At 46.3% G+C, this 23,125-nt stretch overlaps 1 protein-coding gene across 4 annotated transcripts in view; it reads left to right on the top strand.

The window, feature by feature from the left end:
- Positions 1–23,125, top strand: part of TNRC6A (trinucleotide repeat containing adaptor 6A) — a 102,166-nt gene that overhangs the window by 74,360 nt on the left and 4,681 nt on the right. For all 4 annotated transcript variants that reach the window (XM_026515623.4, XM_048224796.2, XM_057315437.1 and 1 more), the window contains 10 exons: positions 1,156–1,298; positions 1,993–2,130; positions 2,581–2,709; positions 3,074–3,151; positions 3,401–3,611; positions 6,516–6,647; positions 15,983–16,141; positions 17,254–17,394; positions 19,168–19,275; positions 20,989–21,210. In XM_026515623.4, coding sequence (XP_026371408.2) covers positions 1,156–1,298; positions 1,993–2,130; positions 2,581–2,709; positions 3,074–3,151; positions 3,401–3,611; positions 6,516–6,647; positions 15,983–16,141; positions 17,254–17,394; positions 19,168–19,275; positions 20,989–21,210 — 1,461 coding nt within the window. The remainder of the gene's footprint in view (positions 1–1,155; positions 1,299–1,992; positions 2,131–2,580; positions 2,710–3,073; positions 3,152–3,400; positions 3,612–6,515; positions 6,648–15,982; positions 16,142–17,253; positions 17,395–19,167; positions 19,276–20,988; positions 21,211–23,125) is intronic.

Raw genomic sequence — 23,125 nt, forward strand, 5'->3', positions numbered from 1 at the left:
CTGTGAGGGCAATGCTCTGCCTCTTCCCTGGCTCAAAGAATGGCAGAGAAGTTGCTCTGCCACTGTGCTGGTGGGACTTGCTGGAAATCTGCCCTCTAGGGTGCTGGGAAAAGCTGTTCATAGAGAGGTGTCTCACCATTTGGAGGTATGTGGGAGTGCTGGGAGACCCTGGTGAGGCGCTGCTGCTGAGCACCCTGCACAACAGGAGTGGGGCAGTGGGGAAGCTGCCAATTGAGCACTTTAACTTCCTCCTGCAGTGGCTCTCGAGCGCCCTCTACTGAGAAAGCCTTGGAGCCAGCTGGCAAAAGAAACCTGTAAAGAGCCCAGATGTGCTTTCACTGAGCAGTCAAAAAAGGGTGAATTTGGAGCTGAGAGACATTAAATCAGCCAATAAATGGCCATTGTTAGAGATAAGAAATATATAGGAATAACAGGTTCAGTAGGCAAGAACTTGCGTTTAAAGTTGCAGAGAAGTTAAAACGAGGAGAGTAATGGACAGAGGAAGACCTGAGAGAGAGGAAGATATGAACCAGCCTGGTCTCCAGTTTCCTCATCTGCTAAACGGAGGTGATAATATTAGCGATGGGGCGCCTGGGTGGCACAGCGGTTAAGCGCCTGCCTTCGGCTCAGGGCGTGATCCCGGTGTTATGGGATCGAGCCCCACATCAGGCTCCTCTGCTGTGAGCCTGCTTCTTCCTCTCCCACTCCCCCTGCTTGTGTTCCCTCTCTCGCTGGCTATCTCTGTCAAATAAATAAATAAAATCTTTAAAAAAAAAAAAATATTAGCGTTACTGGCATTAAATTCGAACACACATTTTGAACAGTGCCTGGCACATAGTGTTCATCTATCATCTATATGGTGCTTTGTCTTGGCTGTTTTTATTATTAAATTAAGCAGATTGAAGATCACCAAAGAAGTCTTAACCGTCTTATTACTGGTCCATTTTCAGGTTAATTGGTTCAGTAAAATAACAGTACTTACTAAACCCAACTTTACTTCTGAGGAATGCAAGATTTATTGAATGCATATTTCACATGTTCTTGTCAAGGCAGAAGTCATCTCGGGGAGTGAATATTTTGCTTTCTGCTGTAAATTTATCTGAAGCCAATGAGATTGTCTTCCTACATGATAACATAGTTTCCTGCATTTCTTAGGAATGTTACAGGACAAGCGAATGGAGATAGATAAACATAGCCTAAATATTGGTGATTACAATCGAACGGTCGGGAAAGGCCCTGGTTCTCGGCCTCAGATTTCCAAAGAGTCTTCCATGGAGCGCAGCCCTTACTTTGATAAGGTAAGTTGTTTGTTTTGTTTTGTTTTGTTTTACCCCTGTGGCTGATAAACCAGTACACTTAATAGCATAATTTTCTCATCAGTGGTTTAAGGCATTTAATAGAAGGTACTATAATCCAGCGCAGTTACTGGATTTGTAGTTCATTCTCCTCTTTATGTTTCAGTTTAGCATAGGGATTGCATTTGTATTTTCTTCTTAATCCCGTAAAATGTGTCTGGTTCTTTTTATGTACTCTAGAATTAACACTAATCTCTTCTGTTTTCTGCCCGTTTCCTGTTGGTGCTGCAATGTCACGTGACTTCTCTTCTGTTCCTGCAATGATTTCTCCCTTCTGCTTGTTTGCTTGGCTGGTGTTGCACATCTTTCTGTCTGTCCACTCAGGATGGCATTGTAGCAGATGAATCCCAAAACATGCAGTTTATGTCCAGTCAAAGCATGAAGCTTCCCCCTTCAAATAGTGCACTACCTAACCAGGCCCTTGGCTCCATAGCAGGGCTGGGTATGCAAAACTTGAATTCTGTTAGACAGGTAAGTCCACGTGTGTATTTTAGGCTCTCTGTTGAATGATTTGTATAAGTAATGAGATCTCTCTTACATGTAGTTACTGTGTTTAATCAATAATACAGTGTGGTGTTGCTATGTCTGCCTCTAAAGAATCCCACCGGCATTCTGTCGCTGTTGCTTGGTTTTGTAGAATGGCAATCCCAGTATGTTTGGTGTTGGAAACACAGCAGCACAACCCCGGGGCATGCAGCAGCCTCCAGCACAACCTCTTAGTTCATCTCAGCCGAATCTCCGTGCTCAAGTGCCTCCTCCATTACTCTCCCCTCAGGTAATCACTCCCACCCTACCCTCTTCTCTTGACCTGGAATAACTTGATATTTGAATGAGGCAGCTAATTGCTCATCCTTGTGTCTTTGAGATGCAGCTAATTCAGGATCAGCCCTCCTTACGGAAGGATGTGGGTAGTGTGAAGAAAATGAGTCCAAGTTTAAATGAAACCTAAAATTTACCATTACCTTCCGTAAAACATCTTAAGGGGAGGAGGACAGTAGCGTTTGTCTGGTAAATTGGCTGGTTTAAGATTCACCCCCTATCATCTTCCAGTTGACCCAGGAAAGTATGTATGATCAGTAAAGCAAAGAAAAACAGAACATAACCAGCCCTCCAAGTAATAGTCCACAGATTTAATTCCTCTATTGACAGTTCAGAAAACACCATACATTTAGTTAGTTTTGAGTTAATTTGATCAACATTATTAACTTGCGGTTGTGATCCTAAGGTTCCAGTTTCATTGCTGAAGTATGCACCAAACAACGGTGGCCTGAATCCGCTCTTTGGCCCTCAACAGGTAGCCATGCTGAACCAGCTATCCCAACTAAACCAGCTTTCTCAGATCTCCCAGTTACAGGTAAGTAGAGTAACAGCCTTAGTCGGTATATACATTTAGTGAGTGTCTACCGTGTGCAGGAAGTGTCGCAGCAAACAGAGCCAGCGTGGTTGCCCTCAGGAAGCTTACGGTCTGTCGGTGAGGACAGACTGTGAACTCGAAGGGCAGGCTGCTCTGCGAGCACCCCTAGCCGGGTCTGAGGGGTGGAGGGGGTAGGGTGATCGGAGAAAATGCCCCTGATGAAGTGCAAGTTTAGATTGAACAACAGACCGAATTGGACAATGGCTTGAGGCCAGGGAGTCCCAGGAGGAGGTGACGCCAGATGAGGCCACTCGCAGCTCTGTGACGCAGCAACACTGACGGCCTTTCACCCTCTTCCCTCCAGCGATTGTTAGCGCAGCAGCAAAGGGCCCAGAGTCAGAGAAGCGTGCCTTCTGGGAACCGGCAGCAGCAAGACCAGCAGGTAGATGACACCCTTAACCTAAACTCATTGCAGTAGAATGGTAACGAGATGCAAAATGCCTTTATTAAAATGGAAATCCGTGGTTTGCTAAGTCTCTTGTTTGCCCAGAAGTCGTATTAACTGGTATGCGGTGATGGTTCGCCTTCCTGCTGGGGAGGAGGGGGCTGAGTTTGGCAGTGAGGAGGAATATGTGGCTATCTGGGAAGCCTTTCTGTCCACTATGTTTCCCAATCATCTCGCTGTTTCCAGGGTCGACCTCTTAGCGTGCAGCAGCAAATGATGCAGCAGTCCCGGCAACTCGATCCCAGCCTTTTGGTGAAGCAGCAGACCCCACCATCTCAGCAGCAGCCACTCCATCAGCCAGCCATGAAATCTTTCCTCGAGAATGTCATGCCCCACACTACACCCGAGCTGCAAAAAGGGCCATCACCAATAAACGCTTTCAGCAACTTCCCGATAGGTGGGTTTCTCACTGCCGTGAGCATTCAGCTGATGCTCAGGGGCCACGGGCTTACTGTGTCTTCTCCCCGAGCGGCACGGTTCCGTCCCCCCAGGAAAACCATGCTGGCCCCGGGACCCTTTCCTCCCCGAGAGCTGCCTTGCCTCTTGTAGGTTCACCTTGGGGGAAGGCCTCTCTCCATGCAAGAAAATTACACTGTTTCCAAAATTTCCCGCTCTTTTACAGCAGGTTAGAATAAAGGTGAAGTCGCTCTTAAGCCACCAGGTCGCTTCCTCGTAGGGCAGAAGGGGGAGACACCCTGAGCCGCGCTGCTCTGCGGGAGCAGCTCGGAACAGTCACTTCTGTGCTTTGGGTACCTGTAATTGTGATTCTTGCCTACATACTTAGAGATGGTCTCTGGTCTGAGCGTAGAAAATAGAGGCGAGAGGAGGATTGCCTTGGTTGCCCCTGCTGTTGCCCCCTCTTCCCTTTCTTCGTTCTGTCCCCAGGCTTTTATTCCCTCTGGAAATTTCAGGCCTTGATGTTTTCTCCTTCTTTGGGTCTCTTTTCTCCTTGTGCCTTTGATTCTGTTTTGAGCCTTGATTGTTCACACCCTCTTCATTTTGCTTTCTCCTTCAGTCTTTTCCCTTAACTAAGAGTGGTTTCTTGTAAACCAGCTTGGTTGGTTGCTGGCCCAGCTGGGTCCAAGACGGTTAGTTAGGTTGCGTGTTCTGGGCTGTGGGCAGGGACTGGGGCCTGCTGTTGCTTTTCTCTGGCTGGACTGTACACGATTTGGCTTTCCCTGGTATTGTTGTGGACTCTTCAGCCAGGACATAGGTTGCATTTTGAGTCCTTGGGATTGTTAACAATCTCTTTATGTTTCCAGAAGCAGTTCCCTTGTCAGTTACCATGGCAGGTGAATACCTTAGAAGCCATTTGTTGTGACCCTCTGATCCTGGAGACAATAGTAGGTAGGGTAGTGAAAATACCCAAGTATGTTGAGACGTGGTCTTACCAGTGAAGGGAAGTGACTCTTGCTGTTTGCATACTAGACATATAAATTGGGCCAGTGAGGAGATAAGTTTCTGAATATGGGATTTCCTATTCCAGGGGCTCCTGGGTGGTTCAGTCCAACTCTTGGTTTTGGCTCAAGTCATGATCTCAGGGTGGTGAGATTGAGCCCTATGTCAGGCTCTGCACTCAGTATGGAATCTGCTTGAGATTCTTTCCTCTCTCTCACCCACCCTCCTCTGCTCCTCCCCCTGCACGTAGGTATGCCTGCACGCACACGTGCACACTCTCTCTCTTTCAAAAGAAATAAATAAAATCTTTAAAAAAAAAAAAAGTGCTGCTCCTTCTTGATTAGGAAGTCTGCTGAACCCATGCAAACACAGTATGGTTGTCTAAATCAGGCATTGGCAAACTAGAGCCTGTTGGCCAGATTTGTCCAGCTGCCCGGTTTTGTAAATAAAGTTTTATTGGAACAGAGCCATTCTCTTTTGTTAATGTATTATTCTGTGGCAGCTTTTTTGCTCCAACAGAGTTGCATAGAGACACTGGGACCTTGTGGCCCACAGAGCCTGAGATAGTTACTATCTGAACCTTCACAGGTTCACAGAAAAATTTGCCAGGTCTTGGGTCTAGCTGAGGAGTCCAGAGAGCAGCACATGTAATTGCTCTCCCCCAAAATAGGGATGATATTAGAGAATTCACGTTGTTAAAGTCTCCAAGTTTGACTGACCTGATACCACATGGACTGTCGTGAAATCCAAGTATTTAAAACCATTTGTTTAAAACTTTAGAATAAGAACCACCTGGCTGTGTGTTAAACAGAGATTCTGGTTCCCACTGAAGTCTTTTTTTAACAAGCATCTCTGAGGATTCTGATATTGATGGTCCTGGGATCACACTTAAGAAACCCTGGCTTAATGGTCAGTTTTCTGACCAGAATATCTACGATGGAAATTTCCATCCTTGTTCCAAGAGAGTATCTGACTCTGATGTGTGTCATCAGCAAAGTTCAAGGGAATTGTGCCTTGAGGTGTGAGAGTCTCACCCTTAAGTATAATTGTTAGTGCAATACAGTTTTACTTTTAAATGGCAGTGTCTTTTATCTGGCCAACCAGTTGAAAATTGTTGTTTACAAGCAAAAAATAACAACTGAAAGTGATTATTAATATTTCTTCATGCATGGTGCTCTTGGGGGATAGCTAAAGAGATCTATTTTAGGGGTGCCCTGGGTGGCTCAGCTGGTTGAGTGTCTGACTCTTGGTTTTGGCTCAGGTCATGATCTCAGGGCTGTGAGATTGAGCCCCATGTCAGGCTCCACGCTAGGCATGGAGACTGTTGAGATTCTCTCCTCCTCCCCCTGCCCCCCGCCCCCATCCTCCCCCATGTGCACACACTCTTGCTGTAATACATAAATAAATCTTTTTTAAAAAATAAAGATCTGTTTTATTGGAGATAAATTTTTAATATTTGGCTTCCTTAAAATTGTCTTTTCTTTTATCAAGGAATTTTAAAATAATCAAAATTATATGGAGAAATAGTTTTCCACAGTTGACACAATTATGGTTTTAACAGTTTTATGGTTTGAAAACACTGAGTTATTGAATATTAGAATAGCTGTGTAGGATTTCTATTTGTTTGCTCTCTCTGATAATGTAGCCATGGCTCTGCTCTTGAGGTTATTTCTGCACAACCTTGGCCAGGGGCCCAGAGTGTCTGTTCTGCCTGCCTTGCCTTTGTCTGTAATTATTTGGCTGTGCCACATTGGCAAGGTGACATTTATTAAGGAAAATTCACAGGATTGAAAACAGATTAGTTACATGTGCTTTTCTAGAAAATGGAAGTTGTGGTATCAGAAGGAAAATGTGCTATATTTTATAAAGTGGTTTTTCTATTGAAGTATTGTTTTGTTTTTAGGCTTGAACTCAAACTTGAATGTAAATATGGATATGAACAGTATTAAAGAGCCACAGTCAAGACTAAGGAAGTGGACTACAGTGGACAGCATTTCTGTGAACACATCTTTGGATCAAAACTCCAGCAAACATGGTAGGAAATACATTCTTGCATGTTGCACTTAAAAAAACAAACTGTAGAATACTAAATTTAGGCCTTTGTTTTATTTTATTTATTATTTATTCATTTGTTTTTAGAGGGGCGGTAGGGAGGGGCAGAAGGAGAGAGAATCTTAAGCAGGCTCCACACCCAGTGCAGAGCCCGGCTCAATCTCATGACCCTGAAATCAAGAGTCAGATCCTTACCCAACTGAGCTACCCAGGCGCCCCTAGGCCTTTATTTTATTTTAATGTTTTTTTGTAGCCAAATCCTCTTAGAACCTTTCCTCGTTATTGGAAAATGCTTTATTAGTTATTAAATCTTAGTTAAAATCAAAAGGCAAAATTAACCTTTATTACACTATTGTACAAAGCAGAGGTTGAGTATACATTTGTGTTTTAAAAATTATTCCTCCTTTGATGGTCATTTAGGTTTTTGCAATTGATCTTATTGTTCTCATGTTCTGCTTAACGTTTACTCAATTTAGTATGATAGGGAGGGTATTAAAAACTCCCAGCATAATTTGATTTCTGCCCGTTTTTTGTATAACGGCACATTTTCTTCATACATTTTGTTGCTATGTGTAAATCATATAGGTTCAGTATTGTTTTCTCATCTGTTAATTAAATTTTTTAAAGAAACATCATTTCATCTTATTTAATATTATCAATTCATCTGGCAGATGTTAATGGAGTATCTTCTGCTTTCCAAGGATGGTGCTGAAATACGTAGATACACGTGAACATGTGTGCACACAGTTGAGTGTATGTAAGCCAGGAAGAATCCTTACCCTGAAGGAGCTTATCGTTTGGTCATAGAAATAAGCATGTGAACAGCTTTAGTATGCTGTGATAGGTGCTATGAACGTGAATCCATATGATGGTACAAATAGTATGATAATGTGAAGGCCATTGGAAGACTGAGTCAGGAATGAGAACTGTGGGTGTGGTGGGAGTGGAAGGGCTTCACAGAGAGACTGCTGAGCCGAGTTTTTCGGCTTTACCACACAAAGGAGTAGAGAAAGAATTAACAAAGAGTCTATAGCATTTGAAAAGTTCAAAAACAGGACAGCCTGGTGGGTTCTGTTGTGCAGGCCTGTCACGGAGGTGAAGGGACAGAGGAAGGAGGAGGAAGGCAAAGTTACAACAGTAGGTATGGAGCAAATCGCAGACAACTTTATGCCATAAATCATTTAAAACTTGGAAGTGGTGACTCTCCAGAGGCACAGAAGACTCAAAGCAGTGTGAGACAGAAGGCAGGGGATATGGAGGGAGTGCACCAGAAAGAGCCTTAGACGTGAGGATAGGGGACTGGGTAAGTGACCTAACTCCTTGGGCCAACACGTGATCATCCGTAATGTACTACACTGCGCTTGCGTGGTCGCTCCGCACGCTGCGGCACTGTGAGCATTTGCTGGGCGGGAGCGTGCGAGCGCGGGAGCACAGGTAATGGTGGTGGAAATGTGGCACTCAAAGCAGGCATGCTGGGACAGATACTGAATTGATCGTAGGCTTGTTGAGTGTGGTATTTTGGAGATTGCACAATGTGGAAAAGCCCAGTAAGAAATTAGGAATAGAGGCCAACACTCGGAAGAAAAATCTGAGCTAGAATAAGGTGTGGTATTCATCAGAATGTTGAGGTCATGGACATGGATGAGGTTGCCCAGAGGGACAGAGCCTAGAAAAGAACAAGGACAGCATCCGGAGTCGCTAGTGGTGAAAGGAGTGTCTGGAGAGGTCAGATGTGGAGAGCCCAGAAAACGCTTCTCCTGTGTGGTTTGCTGTCTCTTCAGGTTAAAAGGGATATTTCCATGTCTGCTTTGCTTATCCGAGCCTCAGTTTCTTTGTAATAATGACCTCTTCCCTTCCTTGCACTGCTGTAGCAGGTGTACCATTCCCTCACCTGTTCTCTGGGGTTCGGCGTCCTGGCGGATGGTGTGTGTCGTATACAAGGGGTCCTTGGGCAGCATAGGTTTTGAAGTCAGATAATACTTGGGATTCCATCCCCACTTTGTTTTCGTTTTTAAACTTACTATCAGTCAGTTTTTCACTGCATTTTATTGCGTACATAGTTCTCTTTTGCACAAATCTGTAGTGTGGGCAGTAAATTGTTTTTTAGTAATTAGCTTAATAAATATCTTTATTGTTGTATACATTGCAATCCAATGAATGTATTCTAGAAATGTTCCTCTTTTCAGAATAAGGAGGAAGAGATTGATACTTTTTCTTTACTTGAGTCTAGATCCCTACCATTCTATTTTTTCCCCCTACTATTCTTCATTTACTTAATTGACACTTGAAACTTAGTCGTTCTTGGGCGTCTGGGTGGCTCCATCGGTTAAGCGTCTGCCTTTGGCTCAGGTCAGGATCTCGGGGTCCTGGGATCAAGCCCTGTGTCCCGGCTCCCTGCTCAGTGGGGAGTCTGCTTCTGCCGCTCCCCCTCTTTGTGTGTGTGCATGTGTACGCTCTCTCTCTCTGTCAAATAAAGTCTTTAAAAATATTTAAAAATTATTTTTCTATTAGTAATACTAATTACTTAATATTTACCTGCTCCCCCACCCCCAGAATGTTCTTATTTCCTTTACTTTAGCAAGTGGTGTGATTAGTATTAACTAACCCAAGGCCAGTAGTCTTCATTTCATAGGTACTGTTTGATATCCCCAGGCTTTTATTTTATCCTCTTAAAATCAAGACTGTTTGATAAGATGTATAATGTTTGGTTGCTTCTATTCTTTCTTTGTGGCTGTATTTTTTTTTTTTTTTTCTTTGTAAAAATGACTTCAGAAATACCCCTTGACCTGGTTGTGGTTTTGGTCTTCAGCTCCAGAAAGAAAGTTTGATATCTGTATGTAAGAGCCTTCTAAATTTCAAGTCTTAGAATGTTGGGTTTTTTAGGGGCACCTAGGTTTCTCAGTCAGTTAAATGTCCAACTCTTGATTTTGGCTCAGGTCATGGTCTCGGGGCTGTGAGATCAAGCCCTGCCTCAGGCTCTGTGCTGGGCGTGGAGCCTGCTTGGGATTCTCTCCCCTCTACCGGCTCATGCTTGGTCGCTCTCTGTCTCTCTCAAACAAAAGGAATGTTGGCTTTTTAAAAAAACTTTTGAATCTGTTTAAAGAAAGTGCTTACAATGATAACCCTCCAGTTGCTCATACTCTCGCTTCCTCCCAGAACTGCTCCTTCTTGATCAGTAGTTCCTCTTCATTTCTCTCTCTCCTGGCAGAGACTTAGAATCTTCTTCTCAGGCACATTATTTTTATTTGTTGGCTTTGTTTTCCCTTTTCCTTATATTAGAAAAAGAGAGAGAGAGAGAGAAATGTTAATCATCTTGTCCCTTATATTTTGGCACAGTTTCCCTTACAAAAATAAAATTCATATCCAGCTGCGTTCAGGAGAGCTCCCAAAGCTGCCAGCCTACAATTGATGTTTTTTAGACCCTCATTATTTTTGAAAGTCATCTTTTTGAACCATATCTCTGTAAACATGCAGGAAATTTCATGTACAGATTCAGACTTCTGGCATCTCTTTGGAAATATGCAGGTCTGGCAGCACCGAGCTCCAAAGCAGTAAGCAGCCAGAGCAGAGCAGCTGCTGTCCACGTGCTTGCGGCTCCTTGCCATTCCGCGGTGTCTTCTTGCTCAGCTCAGTGGTGGCGTCATTTGCCATTTACCTTTGCACTTACTGGGGAGTGTGGTTTGTTTTGTTTCATTTCTCTTCCCACTGCCCTCACACCTGTGCCCTCCCTTCCATTGGTGGAGAGAGATTTTCCTGTAGTCCCTAACCAGAGAAATATTTGCCTGTAGTCATATCTCTTTGGGGAAGGACCATGGAATTTTGCCTGTTGCCAGCCTCTTTCACTTCTTTATAAACCCCGAGTGGCCTTGTTGGCATTTGTGTTTCCCCGTTGTAGAAAAGAGGGGCTGTTGTCCTCTAGCAGTAGAGCGGCGTAGAGGTCTTTGTCAAGAGGGGTGATGTGATAAGTAGTATTCAGGCTCACATCAGACATAAGCTGAGCCTGGGGAGGGGAGAGGCCTGTGGGGAAGGCCTTGGGCTGGCACTGACCACTTGCAACACAGTCTAAGGTGGGTTCTCTTTTTATCACCATTTTTATCTTTTATCTTAGAGAGCCAATAAATTAATTGTGGAGCAGAGAAGAAAGGGCAAATGCAGGAGACCTGTGTCAGAGGTCCCCAAGACCACTTTCAAGTTCAGTGGTTTGCCGGAAGAATTGACAGAACTCAGAAAAGCTGTAATACTCATGGTTATGGTTTATTACAGCAAAAGAATCAGATGAAAACCAGCAGAGGAAAAAGGCACGTAGGGCACAGTCCAGGAGAAGTTTCCTATTGTCCTCTCCCAGTGGAGTTTAACGGGCCTAATTTCTCCAGAAACAATGTGTGAAACCACGTACAAAGTATTGCCAACCAGAGAAGCTCCCCCAAGCTTTAGTGTCCAGGGTTTTTACTGGGGGTCAGTCACATAGGCATCGGGCACCTGCGTGACTCAATCTCCGACCCATGCAGACCTCTCGGATGTCAGACAAAACTACAGTATGACCCAGGCCTCAGGCAAACAAAAACAAGCATTCACCAGAAGTCACACTGTTGCCGTCAACTATCTGGCATGGCTGAGGCCCAGGGTCTGCACAGATAGTCTTACCTGCAGAATATTCTGTGGACTTGGAGGAGCCCAGAAGTGGTTGAGGGCCAGGCCTGAAGCGCTTTACAATACGTATGCCAGGCCTACTGTGCTAACCCTTTATTCTACACTCTCCAGAATAAGAAAAGCCAGACTTCTTAAGGGAAGTGGGTGGAATGGAGGCAAGGACATCTGACCAGTAAATTGTGCGTCACAGAAGGGTTGGACTAAGTTATTTATGATGCTTTTTGGTCCTAAGATCCTGCGACTAGAAGGCCATTTATAAAATCTTTTTCCCTTGTCAGCCAGCACGCAGCACAGTGTTCTGGGGACCGGGCGCCTATACAGAAGAATATTTCAGCCTTACGGTTGAGGGCAGTAGGGAGTGAATTCCGGAAGGTCTGTGATCTCTTAAGCTGAGATACAAAAAATAACAGGAGTTAACCAAGCAGAGGTGATGGGAGGGGACCCCTGGGGTGGTGGGTGAAGGCCTCATAAATGATTAAACAGTTTGAGTGTTAGGCCCTCTGTCCTGGGGGACTAACTGTTGGAGAGTGTTAAGCTGGGAAGTGGCGTGATGTGTGTTTGGGGATTACTCTGGCTGCAGTGTGGCAACCTGGGGAGTGGAGGTAGACGGGCAGATCAGCTGGGGAACTTCAGAGCTTAGCCAAATAGGAGACGACTGTAGCCTGACCTAGTGTAGCAGTGCTCTGCCATCAAAGCTGTGCCTCCATTTTGCAGTATATACAAATACTGAATCATTATGTTGTACACTTGAAACTAATAATGTTCTATGGCAGCTATATTTCAGTAAAAATATTTTGAAGACAAAATTAAACAAGTTATAAAGACACCCACTAAAACAGAAATTGAAGCCCTCCACATTTTCAGAAAAGATTGAAACAGATAACACACTTTCAAAGAATTTTTAAAGAATCTGCAAAGAAATAGAAAGCATCATATAAAATAATGAGAAACTGGGACCAAATATATATGTCAAATTGATAACTATAAAAGGGCCAAACTGATTTATTAAAATAAAAGAAATCTGCATTGAATCATAAAGCAAAATCCAACTCTTTGCTGCATACAAGGAACCCAAAACAAAATAATTCAGAAATCTTTGCAGTTGTGCCAAAAAAGCAAAACAAAAACAAAGCAAACAACTGTAGGAAGCAGAATTGATAGGACTTAGTGATTTAAGATAATGGGAAGGGAGCCAGGAGAGCCTCTCTGCTTTCTAACTTAAGCGACATCACATCTGTTCCTCTGATTAATACCAAAAGGACATTTTTGTGACATTTGTTCCTTTCTGTTGGATTTTGTCCTGTAACTTTATTTGACTAAATGTGGCTTAAAGGTCAGTTTGCTGGTTTGTGAACATTGAACTGATGATTATCAGAAATTGAAGGTGAAATTGTCATGTGGTAGAAAGAACATTGGACCCTAAATCAAACACAGCTGAATTCTAAGTCGAATTTGCCACTCGGTGGCATATATCACATTTAGAGTTTTTCTCAAGAGTGGGAATGTTAGGGATGCCTGGGTGGCTCAGTCAGTTAGGTGTCTGCCTTCGGCTCAGGTCATGATCCCAGGGTCCTGGGATCAAGTCCCAAGTTGGGCTCCCGGCTCAGGGAGGAGCCTGCTTCTCCCTCTATCCCCCACCCCCCACTTGTACTCTTTCTCTCTGATAGATAAAATCTTAAAAAAAAAAAAAAAGTGGAAATGGTCGTTGACTCAGGTGACAAAATCGCACAGTAAACACAGGCCCTGGATTTGAGAGCTGGCTCTGCTGCGTATGCGCTTCCGTCAAGTAGCTTAACCTGTGTCTGCTAAGTGGGGATATGACATGGTACCCCCGAGGTGTTGTGAGGATGAATGCAGCCGCACTGAAGCACTGGCCCGACGGTGGGGGCTTCCTTACTGCGGCTGCCTTCATTGTTGGCTCCCCGCACGCCTGCCTCTAAGACAACAGTGTGTCTCCGGTGAGAATCCAGCCTGCTTGCGTCCCGCTACACCTGCCACCTGGACAGCCGTACCTTCCATTTTCCGCACCTTCCCCCGCACAGCGGTTCGTAGAGTGTGATTGGATTCCAGCTGCCTCTGTGTCAGGCCTATTTTCCTTTTTAATAAAATGAAGGTTTAATAAGTAGAAATGGATTTTTTGTACTGAAAAGGGGGAATCCTTTTATCAGCTCAGGTCCTTGTAGAAAAATTAATCACTGAAAATGTGGCATCGATGCCTGCTTACTGTGTTACGCAACTGCTGCTTTGTTCATACCACTGAGCTCACAGGTGGTTTTAATTCACTTTACAAACAAGATACACAGTTTACTCAGATAAAAGTAACTAGATAAGGAAGCCAGAGAAGAGGGGATGAAATTGGTGGGATAACTAGGCCTAGTTATCAGGGATAGGTTAGTGCTCACCAGTGATGGTGCCGTGAGGTCCCGTCGAGCCAGCTCTGCCCCCTGAGTCACTGATAAGGAAGCTTGGGTGTTGTGACTGCTACCAGGGGAACACTGGTCACGGAGTAAACGAGGCTAAAGCAACGTTCGGGCTCTGCTGTATTTCTCCAGGAGCTCCTAGCGTCTGTGGCCAGGGCTTTTCCTCACACCTGCTTCAAAGCGGGCACGAGTGGGTGGGTGTTTGGTTTTCTTCTTCACCCTCGCTCCTCCTTAGCCAGCAAGTGTGCCTCCTGTCGGGTTATTGAAGTTAGAAGCTGGAGAGAGATCCCCCCCCCACGTTCATTGAGATAATTTACATACAATACAATTCTCTTTATAAAATATACCATTCAGTGGCTTTTAGTATCCTCCGAGTCGTGGGAGTCAAACGTTTCCCCTGTGCCTGATGAGCCCCTGAGGGGTTGCTCCTCACACCTCCCAGACTTCCCTTCCCTCCCAGCCACGCGTAAACACGAGTCTGTTTTCTGTGGCTTTGCCTTGCTGGACTGCTCACGTCAACGGAAGCATGTATTACCTGGTCCTGCGTGACTGGCCTTTTTGGGGGCATAATGTTTTCAAGGTTCATCTGTGTTGAAACGTGCATTAGCACTTGTTCTCTTTTACAGTCGTGTTGGATGATGCCACATTTGGCTTATCCGCCCATCCCATGCTGCATGTCTGGGTGTACGAGCTGTTCTTGATTTCTTCTTTTCTCCGAACTCCACATCCAGTCCGTCTGTGAATAGTGCCCATTCTTCCAAAATGCACAGCACATCCTTAGCACCTTGCTGCCTCCATTCTCCACATGCAGCAGCAGTGATCTCAAACGAATCAGGTTGTCTCACCTCTCTTCTTACAGCCCTTGCCGTGTCCTGCAAAGCCCTGCATGAGGGTGTTGCGAAATCTGATGCCTTCAGGGAACAGGCAGGGCGTAGGCCAGTCTGGGGGTGGCAGGGCCTGGGGCAGCCAGAGCAGGCCCTCCTCACCTCTGGACCTTCCAGTTCCAGACATTTAAAACAAAACCTATGGGGTCATCCCTGTGCCTCAAGGTCAGGCTCCACCACTCTGTGTTATTCACTCTCCCGCTGACTTTTTGGTTCCTCACACGTGCCAAGCTCCTTTTCTCCTCGGGTCTTTGTGCAGGCTGTGCCCACTGCCCGGCATCTCCTCCCTGGACCCTTTCTTCATGCCATTGCAGCCCTCCCTGCCACTACTGGTCCCCTTTCCATTCTTTGTGTGCTCCCCGGGCTGTGGGGAGGGCCGGCACTTAGTGAGGCAGCCAGAGCCCATCCACCGAGAGAGGGATGTGTTTGCCGCCTGTGTCAAGCATTAGTTATTTTAAGATGTGTTCGAACATGGGGGCGCCTGGGTGGCTCAGTTGTTAAGTGTCTGCCTTAGGCTCAGGTCATGATCCCAGGGTCCTGGGATCGAGCCCCGCACTGGGCTCCCTGCTCTGCTGGGAGCCTGCCTCTTCCTCTCCCACTCCCCCGGCTTGTGTTCCCTCTCTCGCTGGCTGTCTCTCTCTGTCAAATAAATAAAATCTTTAAAAAAAAAAAAATAGATGTGTTCAAAGATGAGTGTGGAGAATAAATCGCCAGAAAACAAATGATCATTTCTAAGCGAGAGTAAGTTGTCTTTTGTGGGATTTCACACTCATTTCGATAACAGGTATCTTTACCGATACTGGTATAATCACAAGGGGGTGTGTATGGGTAGAGCTGTAAACATCCTGATCGAAAAGGTTATTTGTTTTCATCACATACAGGGGTCATGGCAATTTCCTGGATTCTTGGATACATCTCTCTGCCACTTAAAATGTTCTCCACAATTCTCTCTTTACTGTAGCTGGGTTTCTTGCCTCCGGTGCTCCTCATTCACCAACAACACACATCTCCCTGACAAGGAGTCCACTGTGCTTGTTCTCAGTTTAGGCCAAAATACAAGTGTTTTAATGATTTGGAAGTAAGTTTGTACCCATACTCTGGTTAATTATTGACGATTATGGTCCTTATTCTCCTTGAAATAAAATTCACTATGATAATGTTCAGATCTCAGGACATAAGAGAGTTAAAAGTGATTGGAAGAGTTCAGAGCTGGCTTTCCTCCTTGACTTTTCACACAGTCTACAGAACACAGCTTGGAACCCACAGATCTCATACAGAGTTATCTTGGGATGTTTGAGAAACCACAAGAAATAAATTCACTGGTGTATTTTGCCTCATAGTCACTATCATTTTTCTCTCTTTAGGTGCTATTTCAAGTGGTTTCAGGCTGGAAGAGTCTCCATTTGTTCCCTATGACTTTATGAACAGCAGTACTTCTCCAGCCAGCCCTCCGGGTTCAATAGGAGACAGCTGGCCACGTGCCAAATCGCCTAACGGCTCTAGCAGTGTTAACTGGCCACCAGGTAAAGTGCTGACCATTTCTCTCATGAGGCTCTGCTTCCCTTACGGTATCCTTACCCCTGGGTGCTCTAGTGATGTAGGCCAGTGGGGGCGGATGGCGGTGGGAAGATGCATGTGGGACGCATGGAGAGCAGACCGTCGGGTCTCAGGCAGAATCTGGCCTGTTAGCAGTGCCTTTATGCTGCAGGCAGTGAAGGCCCGCGTGAGGAGTAACATAAAACCTTTGTGCGGGGTTCCTCTTCATCTGCGCCAGGGGACTAACTTGACAGCGTTTCATCTGCAGTGAGGCATTACCAGAAATGGACTCACGGCCTTCTTTTCTGTTCGCGTTGCTACGGCTTGTGATTTGCTACAGCACCTAAAATGTCAACGGTTTAGGGGCGCCTGGCTGGCTCAGCCTATAGGTCACGCGACTCTTGATCTCGGGGTTGTGAGTTCGAGCCTCACGTTGGGTGTACATATTACTTAAAAATAAAATCTTTTTCTTTTTTTTTTTTTTTTTAAGATTTTTAAGAGGGAGAGAAACAGACTCCCTGCCAAGTAGGAAGCCCAACATGGGGTTTGAGCCCAGGATCCAGAGATCATGACCTGAGCCCAAGGCAGACACCCAACCAACTGAGCCACTCAGGTGCCCCAAAAACAAAATCTTAAAAGAAAAAATGAGGGCTCCTGGGTGGCTCAGTCAGTTGAGCATGTGCCTTTGGCTCAGGTCATGATTCTGGGGTCCTGGGATCGAGTGCTGAGTTGGGCTCCCTGCTCTGCGGGGAGTCTGCTTCTCCCTCTCCCCTTGCTTCTCCCTCTGCTCATCCTCACTCTCTCTGTCAAATAAATAAATAAAATCTTTTTAAAATAAAAAAATTTAAAAAGTTAAATGTAACTGTTTAAAAATATATAAACCCTGAGAAATGATTTCATTTGCAAAAATGCACAAGTTATTCATAAATAGCAGCTTATGTTACAGTAACCATAGTACTGAATCAGCCTCTTAGAGTGCTAGTATTAACTGGAAAATGTTTGAGAATTGCATAGGCTTAGGAATACAAGTTTTGGATATTTAATAATGGATCTTTAAGTGACGATTAAGCCTGAACTAATTTTAAGTTTTTGTTTACAGAATTTCGCCCTGGTGAACCATGGAAAGGTTATCCAAACATTGACCCTGAAACTGACCCTTACGTCACTCCTGGCAGTGTCATAAACAATCTTTCAATTAATACTGTGCGGGAAGTTGACCACCTCAGGGACAGGAACAGTGGTACGTAGCCGGATACAGTCTGAATCTCCAAATGATGTTGGATGACGCGGCTTGAGAGTGGTTCACAGAGGGGGTGCCGGGGGGCTCAGTCAGTTAAGCGTCTGCCTTCAGCTTGGTCATGATCCCAGGGTCCTGGGATGGAGTCCCGCATAGGGCTCCCTGCTCAGTGGGGACTCGGCTTCTCCCTCTCCCTCTGCTCCTCCCCCCTGCTCGTGCTCACTCTGACTCTCTCTTAAATAAATAAATAAAATCTTAAAAAAAAAAAAAAAAAAGAGTGGCTCACAGAGGATGTGAAACTTTCAGCCCATCACAGCACCTGGCATTCAAGGGAGTCATGAAAATAAAAAGTGAGTTCTCAGTTTTCCCATAGGTGATTCTTTGCCACTTTAAAGATGATGAGGATTTGTTATCACTTGTTACGGTAAACACATGTAGTCACTTAATTATCCCAAAGGACCAACAAATATTTGCTTTCTAGGAATTGTAGTAGCAACTGAAATGTTGTTACATACTTTATAACAAGTTTCAGATCACACAGATATCACAAGTTGTGATTATTAAGAAATGGGTGTTTCATATAAAAGATGTTACATTAATCATTCATTTATACACTCTTGTTGTTAAAGGACTTTTGTGTGGAGAAGCAATTTACCGTTCTTTGTCTCTCCAAAAGTGAAAAATTAGGACCCCTTGAGGGGTCCCTCCAGTTCAGAAGCACTTTTAATAGGTTATCAAATATAGTCATCCTACCACCTACCATATAGTTTTCCCTCACTCCAGTCATTTAAAGTATTCTCTGCGTGCACCTGAAGGAAGGGAAGGGAGGAAGGAAAATACTTTGTTTCCATTCGAAACCTACCTCCTCCTATTCCTCTGAACAGTTAGCATTTTACGTTAAATATGTGATTTTGTTAACAGGTGGTTGGGTGTATCACAGCGGCAAGGAAAGAGTCCTCCTCATTCTAAAGTGGCTGAGTTTAACAGACAGCTATGTAGAAGGAGTTAAAGTGCCCGCTGCTTTCCCAGCAGGACAGCGGGGACAGAGCCAAGGGTAGAGCCTCACAGCCTTGTATGTGGCTAATGGAAGAATCCGGCGGCTTGCAGAAACGGGCTTCTTGTTTGTGGAAGATTGTCAGGAGAGGAGTTTAGATTTGATGTTAGAAGACATGAACCATTGGGGGTTTTGAGTGGAAGTCTTGCCACTGAAGGCAGGTGGTCTGACAGTGGGGAGCAGATGAGACGGAGTTGGAAGCCAGGCCGGAGCTATTACAGATCCAGATGACAGTCCAGCCTGCAGCAGGGCGAGTGGTCGAGGGGGGTTCGAAAAAAGGGGGAAAAGCCTGGCTTTGGGAGGCTGCTGTGGGGCGTGATGGAGGGCGAGAGCCTGCTGGTGCTGGTGCCAGGTTCCCCCGGGGGGAGGGATTGTGGTGAGAAGTTGCTGGAGTTCAGTCAGGGGTTGGGGGCAGGAGGAGGTAGGCTGCCTCCTGGAGCCCTGACTGGGACCCGGAGCCAGTGTGGTCTCGGGGTGTCAGGCAGAGGAGGGCAGCTACCTCCCTGAGCCACGGTCAGAGCAGTGAACAGGCCTTCTGGGTGCGCTGTTGTGAAGGCAGGAAGGGAGGTGCAGTCATGGGCACCGTCCCCCCGACCCCAGCATCCGTTTCCTTTCTCGTGGCTCACTGTTACGTTGCAGCTTCACTGGAAGCTTCTGCTTACTCATCAAGTGCCATGGCTCTTGCTCTGGGAATGACTAATTGGGCTCTTCCCCCCACATAGGGTCATCCTCATCCTTGAACACCACGCTGCCTTCAACTAGTGCCTGGTCATCCATTCGTGCCTCCAACTACAACGTTCCCCTCAGCAGTACAGCACAAAGCACTTCAGGTGAGCCACGTCCTGGGCCGGCCGAGGCCGTCAGAGGGACGGGGTTGTCAGCACCGGGGCTGGCACTCTTGTATGGAACCCTCTTCTCTTTATCTGAAGTCTTCTCAGGGAGGTAGGAGAATATATTTCTGAGCCTGGGAAAATACTTGTAACACCATTTGTCCGTTTTTAAAATTGACTAGACCCAGCAGTCTTTTCTAAAGCAATCCCCTTTTGCTGAGCCACTCTCTCTTGTCTGAGAGCCAGCGCATTAAATGCAACTTCATTTGAAGCAGTTCTCAAATGAAGCAGCTTTTATTTTTGTAATTTCCAATCCTTTGCAGACTGATACTTCTGTAAAGTATAGCAAACCTGACCTTGGAATTGCCAGAAAAGCAATCACGTTCGTGGGAGCCGTGGCCATGTCCGATTGCTGTCTGCTTACAAACGCTCGCTCTGAGTTTCTGTACTTGTTCTGTCAGAGACCAGTGGGAACCTGTGTGGTGACCAGTCTTCCGACCACACTTTGAGTCTCGCTGACTTAAAGGACATATACTTCATGAATCAAGTAGAAACATAGTGACAAAAGTTACAAAATTTTGCATCCACTTCTGCCCCCTCATGGTTTTTTAGGATTATTTTAAACAAGTTAACTGTGTGCCTGATCCCTGCACACCCCCATTGCCATGAGGCAGCACATGTCAGGAAGTGAGCTTTCTTCTTCTTCCTTCTTCTTCTTCTCCTTCCTTCTTTCCTTCCTTCCTTCCTTCCTTCCTTCCTTCCTTCCTCCCTCCCTCCCTCCCTCCCTCCCTCCCTCCCTTCCTCCCCCTCCTCCTCCCTCCCTCCCTTCCTTCCTCCTCCTCCCTCCCTCCCTCCCTTCCTTCCTCCTCCTCCTCCCTCCCTCCCTCCCTCCCTCCCTTCCTTCCTCCTCCTCCTCCCTCCCTCCCTCCCTCCCTTCCTCCTCCTCCCTCCCTTCCTCCCTTCCTTCCTTCCTTCCCCTTCCTTCCTTCCTTCCTTCCTTCCTTCCTTCCTTCCTTCCTTCCTTCCTCCCTCCCTCCCTCCCTCCCTCCCTCCCTTCCTCCTCCTCCTCCTCCTTCTTCCTTCTTCTTTCTTTCTTTTTTTTTTTTTAAGGCAGGCCTGGCTATGCACAGAACCCATAGGCAAGTTGCTTAACCTCTCTGACCTTGGCAGGATGTGTGTCAGGACTAGAGCTAGTAAGCACCAAGTGCCCACCATTCTGGCGCTCGGCACAGAGAGGTTCCCGGTGAACGCTGCTGTGAGGACTCCCTGCGTTGGGGCTTCTTTCGTGGTCCTTTTTCCTGTGTGTAAAGCAGAGAGTTCTAAAACCTATTTAATGACCTGTGTGATGATCTCAGGTGACTGAGTTACGGTCATAGCAGTGCGAGTCCCAATTGCTGTTCGAGAGCAATTGAAAGCAGTGTGTTTTGTTTTGATGTCGATTGCAGTATGGTTTTGTACACTGGGCTAAGAATTTCGTTACGTCTTGAAATTTTTAATAACAGACAAATGGTTTGAGTGTTTTGAGTCAAGGGAGCAATTTCCTTTTGGCTTTTGTGGGGGGTTTTAGCAGTTTGAGTTGGGGATTTTTAATAGAGCCTTCTTTTTGGTTGATTTGCTTTTTGTGGGAGAATGGGTGCTGTCATTTAAATTTTCTCTTTTCTAAAAACATTATTTCTTCCCCCGTTCTCTGCTGTGTTTTTTTCCTGTGAGTAGCCAGAAATAGTGATTCCAAATTGACATGGTCTCCTGGTTCAGTTACAAACACCTCTCTGGCTCATGAGCTGTGGAAGGTCCCTTTACCACCTAAAAACATCACTGCTCCGTCCCGCCCACCTCCGGGACTGACTGGTCAGAAGCCACCCTTGTCTACGTGGGATAACTCTCCCCTTCGTGTAGGTGGAGGATGGGGAAATTCTGACGCCAGGTACACCCCAGGTAAGACAAGCACAGTGCTCGGGATGGCTTCTTGGGGTTTCTTTGCTGAACAGGAACAAGTACGCACAATTGTCTCACAGGCCTATGCGTTACCCACTACAAAGTAGGATTCAAACTTAGACACGCGTCTCCCAGCACATTGCCATCTTCTGCAATTTCTAGGTCTTTGTGAGTCTTAAATTTTACTTGAAATTGTTCCTGGTTTACTTAAGAACATGTGAGTGACCAAAGCCACACAGAGTCAGTAGTCAGGTTAATGGAATGGACGTCATGTCTCTTCCGGAAGTTCCCCAGAGCCCGTCTGGGAACGTCTGCTCACTTCCTGCTCGTGGCAGGCGCGCAGAGTAGCACCGTGCCGTGGGGAGAGGCTGCGGAAGGTGGGAGCAGCCCGGCTCGGCTTTGAAGAAGGGGTTCTGTTTGGGTGGAAGCTTGGCCTATATACTTCAGGCGATCCTACCGAGTCTTGTTTCAGCCGGGACGTGTGAGAGCGGAAGGAGGTACTGGTAGTTAACCGTGCGGGGCCGGCAGTCCCAGGAAAACCGCCCCCATGTCCCCTCCCTCCCTGCTCCTCCTGCACGTGACTGGCCCTGGATTCAGACTGGGGTTGTGTCCCCGCCCTGACACACACACAGATTGAACTAGCCGTCTACCAGTTCTACCAGTAAATACGGTCTTGGTCTTCGGTCTCCTTAGTCCCAGAGCTGTAGCTGACTTTCTCATCTCTAGGCTGAAAATAGTAAAACTTGATAGCGATGTCTGATCTTTAGACAGGTGATTGGCTAAAAGAAAGCTCGGCAGTTTCCTTTGGGGGAAAGTTTTAAGGGAGAGGGTGTGGAGTTTTAATTCCATGGAGGGATCCAGGCTACTAAATGCTCATGAATGTAGTCGGTGTCCTGTGTGAGTGGCTCTGTCGGGCCCCAGGCACTTCTGGGTGCCAGCCAAGAGGCCGGCAGTAGTGCGCAGCGGCAGGAGAGAATGCGGTGCTCAGGAGGTTGGTGGGACCGAGTAAGGGCAGCCCAGCAAAGCAGAGAGGACACGTATGCTAAGGCGAGCAGCCCGGGCAGGCACAAGCGCTCCTTGTTGGAGTTGCTGGAGACTTGGGGGTGGGGTGAGCCAGTGCAGGAGAGATGAGGGGCAGAGCCGTGTCACAGAGCCATGTCACAGAGCCGTAGTGCTCAGGCGTGCTGACGTGCGGTGAGGGTCCTCGGGTACTCCTAGGAATGACTGGCTCATGAAGTCGCGCCGCCGGGAGCGCGGGCCCCTGGAGCTGAGCAGGAGGGCCAGTGTCGGAGCTCCTCGGGAGCCAGACAGACACGGAAGTGTCTGGGCGATGGCAGGTTGCTCTTTCCGGTTGAAGTCCAGTGGACACACAGCATTACGGTAGTTTCAGAAGTGTGACACAGCGATTGAGCAGGTCTCTCCATGACGCTGTGCTCGCCACAAGTGTAGCTACCATCTGTCCCCACACATTATTCCAGTACCATCGACTGTATTCCCGACGCTGAACCCTTTCCTCCCTGTGTCTTACCCATTCTAGAACTGGAAGCCTGTACCTCCCTCTCCCCTTCCCATTTTGTCAACTCCTCACCCCCTACCCTTGCCCCAGCAACCATCAGTCTGTTCTCTGTATTTATAGGTCTGATCTGGCTTTGTTCGTTCGTTTGTTTTATTTTTTTTAATTCATACAAGTGAAATCGTACGGTATTTGCTTTCTCTGTCTGACATATTTCAGTTAGCATAATACCTTCTAGGTCCATCCGTGTTGTCACATGAGGCAAGATCTCATCGTTTTTTTGTGGCTGAGTAATACTCCATCGTGTATCTGTGCCACGTTTTCCTTTCCATATTTGTCTGTTGATGGACACTGATTGCAAGCTTTTCAGTCCCCTTAGAGCTTCACACCCTGTGAGACACG

The sequence above is a fragment of the Ursus arctos genome, unplaced genomic scaffold (assembly GCF_023065955.2).
Source record: "Ursus arctos isolate Adak ecotype North America unplaced genomic scaffold, UrsArc2.0 scaffold_2, whole genome shotgun sequence".
Classification (NCBI taxonomy): Eukaryota; Metazoa; Chordata; class Mammalia; order Carnivora; family Ursidae; genus Ursus; species Ursus arctos.